The 6,772-nt window shown below is 34.5% G+C and overlaps 1 protein-coding gene across 1 annotated transcript in view; it reads left to right on the plus strand.

Moving 5' to 3' along the window:
- LOC100366652 (creatine kinase M-type-like) overlaps positions 1–2,729 on the plus strand; it is a 44,054-nt gene extending 41,325 nt beyond the window's left edge. Inside the window, exons 4-8 of the mRNA XM_002732904.4 lie at positions 167–334; positions 550–721; positions 1,199–1,322; positions 1,716–1,905; positions 2,207–2,729. Of these exons, the coding sequence (XP_002732950.1) occupies positions 167–334; positions 550–721; positions 1,199–1,322; positions 1,716–1,905; positions 2,207–2,379 (827 nt within the window). The 3' untranslated portion in view covers positions 2,380–2,729. The remainder of the gene's footprint in view (positions 1–166; positions 335–549; positions 722–1,198; positions 1,323–1,715; positions 1,906–2,206) is intronic.
- Positions 2,730–6,772: the final 4,043 nt, after the last annotated feature.

The following is a 6,772-nucleotide window of genomic DNA, read 5'->3' on the forward strand; positions in this document are numbered from 1 at the left end:
TAACGCCGATTGTCTAGAGATGCATCAATACTATTGCTCTACCAAGAAATGTATTATAACAGAATTGTTTAAAAATTCCTTCTAAAAAAAACAATCTTAACAATTGTTAAATGGCTAGCATGTAATCAAGTACACGCGACATGCGCCTCCCCTTTTAATATTTCAGATAAACACAAGACTGATCTGAATCCTGCTAACCTGAAAGGAGGCATCTTGGACGACAAGTATGTATTGAGCTCCCGTGTACGTACTGGACGTAGCATCAAGGGAATTGCATTGCCACCATTCTGCACCCGAGGCGAGAGACGAGCAATTGAGAAAATTGTCACTAAAGGTTAGTGGCCTTCACGACTGGTAGAGTGCATTACAGCACACGACTACTCGAATAATTTTCTATTTAAAAACATGACGTCTGTGTCAAGACTAATTTTGAAAAACGTTTTCATCATTGTGCGAATTGTAGAACTTGTTTCTGAAGATTAGTTTACCCCCACCCGGAATCTTTTGTCGCATGTTCTTCCCAACTGGTGTCTATTTTGTGTCCTGCAGCTCTAGCTGGTCTGTCAGGTGACTTGAAGGGAAAGTATTATCCACTCACGGGAATGACAGATAAAGACCAGGAACAGCTTATTGCTGACCATTTCTTGTTCGACAAACCTGTATCTCCGTTGTTGACATGTGCTGGTATGGCACGTGACTGGCCCGACGCGCGTGGTATCTGGTATGTAGAAAACTTTTAATTATCTAATCCATTTTTAGATTTGTGCATTCGCATCACACTGAAGCTTATTGTAAAGATATAAAAAAACAAAATCTTATCAGTTATCAATGTCTATCTATTTTTTTTTTAATATCTGTATTTGTCACCAAAACTTGCATGCACTACGGTAGAACAAAACAGTTTTTGCATTTCATTTTGTGTATTTCTTGATTGTGTTAGATTTGTATTGTTATATTTACATTCTGAACTGATACTAAATTCAATTATTCAAAATTGCGCATATTCATACATTCAAGTAGGTCCATGTTGAGTAGATATACATTTCGTTAAATTGGTTAATTCTAATTTATACATTTTAACAAATATTTATATTCTTGTACATAATTTATGAGTGGTTTCTACGTTGTTACAATGACAACAATTTCTATCCATCGACCATATAAACCACTGATTATAACCTCTCCATTACATTACTAGGCACAACGACAAGAAGACCTTTTTGGTGTGGATCAATGAGGAAGATCACACTCGCGTGATTTCAATGCAGAAGGGAGGAAACATGAAGGAAGTCTTCACCCGTTTCTGCAATGGTCTCAATGAGGTTCGTATACTGACTTTATTGTTGCAATGTTTTGTCATAATTTACAACTAGGGTTGGATTATAAAGATGTACTGTAAAATGACTAATTTTCACTGGGTTTAAATGTCACTGATTTAACATTTCAGGCATATTCAGTGGGTTTTAAATTCACGGTTTTGTCATTTAGATAATGTGTTCCATATCGAATTTTACATATTCACTGTGTTTTAATTTAGCACATTTTTCCAGTCAGCGAAATGAGCTAAATTAAAACCCAGTGAATAATTACCCCCTTTACAGTATATTTCACGTCACCAATATCTGAAATTTAACTTTCGCGTCCCCTGCATTGAGATTGTCAATTTAAACATTGTGCCAGTATTAATTTAATTACCGTATTTATTTTATTTCCAGGTTGAGAAGTTGATAACGAAAGAAGGCCACTCGTACATGTGGAATGAGCATTTGGGCTATGTTCTAACGTGTCCATCTAACTTGGGTACTGGACTGCGTGGTGGTGTGCATCTCAAAATACCGAAGGTTAGCGCACATCCCAAGTTCGAGGAAATTTTAAAGAAACTGAACTTGCAGAAGCGTGGAACCGGTAAGAGACTTTCACTTTCACTGTGGTTGTGGATCAAACGACCATTCTCGCACTGGCAGTGATGCAGCCACACATGTTCTACTTGAGGGCATGGTCATTGTGACACGTGTCCTGTTCTAATATAGCACTGAGAAATGCATTGTTCGATTACAATTAGAAAATGTTGTTCAACGACTACTTTGATTATTCATAACTTCTATTTTTCTATCCGTGATTTTTTTTTTCTGCAATACTTATTGATATTGGACTGAACAACACTGAAATGTGCTCGACTCAATTCACCTTTCGTTCACTTTTTCAGGTGGTGTGGACACTGCCGCTGAGGGCGGTACTTTCGATATTTCCAACGCAGACAGGTTAGGTTCATCTGAAGTGCAACAAGTACAAAGTGTCGTTGATGGCGTGAACTTGCTTGTGGATATGGAGAAACTGCTGGAACAAGGAAAACCCATCGACAGTCTTATTCCAGCATAGATAACGACATCGTTATAAAGATACAACTAAACAATTTTTATTAATTTGTTTTGACCATGTATAGGGTGTGTTTTTCATTGCCCCCCTTCCCACAACTACTCTGAAATACTAGCAGGAGACAGAGGTATTTGGCTGTTGGTGACCAGCAAATAATTCAATTAATTATTTAATAGACTAGCGAATTACGAGTGCTGTAAGTGTTGTAGTGCTGTAGATTTGCGTGTTGTCATAGTGCTCTAGGTTCAAGTTGAATAAAACAACTATCACGTCTCGCGACACTTGTAAATAAATTCCTTTGCACAATGACGCTGTTCAAATCACTGAATACTGAATAAAAGTATAAAACCACACGATCTGGTATTTATTTCTGTCTTTATTATATATGAATACATTAAAAAAAGAGCAGAAAACTTTTGCATATGCGAAAGTGGCAAATAATTGACTAGATGCGTTTAGACGAATAAATATTTCAGTTTAAACCTTTTCAATAAATTTCTCGGTATGGTGAAACTACCTCTACAATCGAAGCTTATCGCTGAGAATTCTTGCGAAGCCTTGACTTTTCACTCAATAAAATTCGCCAACAAATTAATGCTCCCAAATGAAAGATTGGGGACTGTAAAAGACAAGTTTTTTTGTATCACTTTTCATTCTGTAATTTTTTAGCTCCGCTGTCGACTTTGTCGAGCGGAGCTTATCATATGAGTGATTGTCGTCGTCGTCCGTGTCAATGTTTTACTTTTTCGACTTCTTCTTGAAAACTACAAGCCTGAATGCTTTGATACTTGGTGTATATGTACCTTGGGTAGACCTCTCTCAGATTTGTTCATTTCATGATGATATCTTCAATTCTCTAATTTTGGTGAATATTTTTGTCATTTTTGGTAAAAAGTGATATTTTCGACTTCTTGTTGAAAACCGCAAGTCCAATTGCTTTGATATTTACATATATAGGTACTACATGTCGACCTCTCTCAGATTTGTTCATTTTGTAATGATATCTTTAATTCTCTAATTTTGGTGAATATTTTTGTAATTTTTGGTAAAAAGTGATATTTTCGACTTGTTGAAAACCGCAACCGCAAGTGCAATTGCTTTGATATTACATATATAGGTACTACATGTGGACCTCTCTCAGATTTGTTCATTTCATGATGATATCTTTAATTCTCTAATTTTGATGAATATTTTTGTAATTTTTCGTAAAAAGTGATATTTTCGACTTCTTGTTGAAAACCGCAAGTCCAATTGCTTTGATATATTATACATATAGGTACTACATGTGGACCTCTCTCAGATTTGTTCATTTTCTAATGATATCTTCTGTTCTTTAATTGCCATGTGCATTGCTAACAGCGGAGCTATTTCAGCCGACAGGCTGCTTGTTTATATCTTTATGCAGTCCACAATCTGTATTCAAAGGATTATAGTAAAGTGACATGTCTACTGTGAGGTAAATCTCATTCAACTTCCCAAGTTGAACTTCAAAATTGGCAGACAGTTTAAAAAACGCAAACGCGTGCACATAAAATAGTTGTCATGTCAACTATATCTAAATATTCATTTCTGTGATTATCTTTTGGATATTCTATACTATTTATCGATGCGAGTAGGTTATACGGGTGATGTATAACATGTTCTCCACAAAGGGAGAAAGTGTCATTCTATTAACGACCAAAATAATTTTTACATTTGTGGCAATAATTTGTTGTTCATTTGTAGCATTTTGATTTCAATTACTATTTGTTCTTGGTCTTAGTTTACATGAGTAATGTGCACACTGAAAATTTGAACTAATTCTCAGTATTTCTCAAGTTATAGAAAGCATTTTCTCAATTTTTCATAACAGTGGATACGTCTCACTTCACCCAAAATCCTTTGCTGAAGAACCAGATGGTGGGCTACATTAAAATGAAATTGTCTCTACACACAACTTTGCCAAATATGAGCGTTGGGGGCGTGCAAGATTCATGCTGATACACGATACTGTAATTGTTAGTATACTGTTTTATTAATACGTATGTGCGCAGTTTGCCTTTTCGACGAGCAGGGTCCTTCCAAAGAAGCCTAAAACTCTCATCTTTAGTGAGCAAGGTCGCACGATTCCATAGCTAGAAATGTATCGCCGCTTTTACAAGTTTTTGATATCCATGTCAACTTATTCGTTCCAAACCTCAGATGTTTGTTTTTACCTACGTGTGTGCATGTTTGCGTATTGATTTTCACATTTCAACCTAATTTGAAATTCACGGATTTTAACCAAATTTTAGGCTAATTTGCTTATTAACTGTTTAGACTAATTAAAAAAAAAACCGCGGTATTTCATTTTGAGTTGCATATAACTTTGATTAGTAGTATTTTTTAGTTGTATTTGAGAACCGCTTCCTGAATTTGAATTAGATTTGATAGTTTGAGACCAAATCTATGCATATTAAGTCGCTAATCTACTAGTTTTTCATCAAATTTGTAATCAAATCTTTGAATTAAATACAAATAGTTTATAGGTGGTTTTGATGTATTGTTAATCTCATTGCAATTGCGTTTATTACAAATCTGCACACTGATTATCAAAATTAATCAAATTACAAATAAATCTTCAAACACTGAAATTAATTTCAGGTTATTTTAGCCGATTTTACGTTTGTAACTGACAGGTTATTATTGGTTGCATTTTTGACATTTGAAAACATAAAATGCGTATACGATATGTCTGAGAGGCGACCTAGTGATTTTGCGTTGAATTTAGTTGGTGTGAAATAAATTTTGAAGGAAGCAAATATTCTATTTTTTAGGTTGAAACATAGCAAAGTTGGATTTAATAACATGTCTACTATTTATAATAAACTTTTCAAATATTGTGTTTTCCCTGTTCATGGATTATGTAAAACACACAACCACAATTCAAAACTTGTATGCCATAGTGATTGCATATTCATTACTTGATTTTACAACCAATGAATGGATTTCAATCAAATTTGCATCACACATTCCTTGTCGTGATCTCAGTGCTGATTTGTACTGTCATTTTTGGTCATTTATATAACTGTTATAATTTTTTTGCAGTGAAATTTGCCTAAATTCTAGAGTTCAGTGGATTTGATCTTTATTTGTAGAATACTTTTCACATCCGACTTGGGGGGGGGGGGTCTAGTATGAATGAGAATACGGATACATTAGAATATTACATATATTTATTTCGTCAGACAGAAAATACAATGCTATACTCGTAATTAGAAAAACAGTATACAAAACATAACAGTGTACCATGTGCAACACTGGCTAAGTACGTCCATAATATAGAATATGTAAAACGGTAATTTTGAACATTTGCTGTAATTTACAAGGATCGTATAATTCCAATACTAAGCATTACTTATAGTTTCATTTAAATTAAGTGGGAAAAGTGGGACAGGTCAGATTACAAAATAAGCTAGTTGGGTAGCCAGTCGGCGTTCTGAACTACGACATCCCATATATGGGTCCCACGATTGCCATAATGCAATCAAAATGAAAAGGGCGAATAAAACAAATTATCATCAGGCATATGTTAAAATAATATTGGATAAATGTTTGCCTGTCCCCAGATTTCAAATAAATATTCCCTTACTTCGACTTTCATGTGTATTTGACACACACCATTCCAAGAGTAATCAATTCGGGTACTAAATGTCTCACTCTATAATTACTCTAATTTTAAAGTGTGCATTCAATAAAATACCCGAATAAAAAAGCCGCTGTTAATTATAAAACCAGTTTAATTTACAGTGGCGGACTACAATAGAGCGAGTAATCATCGGTGTCAACATTTATTATTTTGTAAATACCAGTGTAGTTGAATAATGAATATCCGTGCTTTTGGGAGTTTAATTTCAGTTTGAGACGGAAACATAATTGTCATTGTAACCGAATGAATAAATAAAAATAAAAATAAAATGAGTTTACAAGCTCAGTATAAATCAAATAAAAACGTCCGCCTGATGGCGCTAAACACTACAAAGGGTAAATGACATGTGACATTCGATGCTATCACATGTCATAACATAGCTGTTGTTCAGTGGTGGCAATTCAGGCCCTGGTTTTTACCAATAAGGATCAACATAAACTCATCACTCGTATTCCCTGAACAACTATTGGGTGACAGTGAGAGAAATTTTGACTCATGGAGCCCTATCAGGCGAAAATGTCTGTAATGGGGTTTTTAAAGTTTTGTTCTCATTTTAAATTGTATTGAACATTTCTATGAATGGTATTAAACACATTCTTGTATGTTCTTATGTGAGATTGAATTAAACCCTTAAAACGTCTTTTCCACCCCAGTGCAAAATGCGGTTTATCATTAACTCCAATGAATATTATATTTATTAAATATACATTAATTATGCACATTACATAT

This window comes from Saccoglossus kowalevskii, chromosome 2, assembly GCF_978046115.1.
Source record: "Saccoglossus kowalevskii chromosome 2, keSacKowa6.1, whole genome shotgun sequence".
NCBI lineage: Eukaryota > Metazoa > Hemichordata > Enteropneusta > Harrimaniidae > Saccoglossus > Saccoglossus kowalevskii.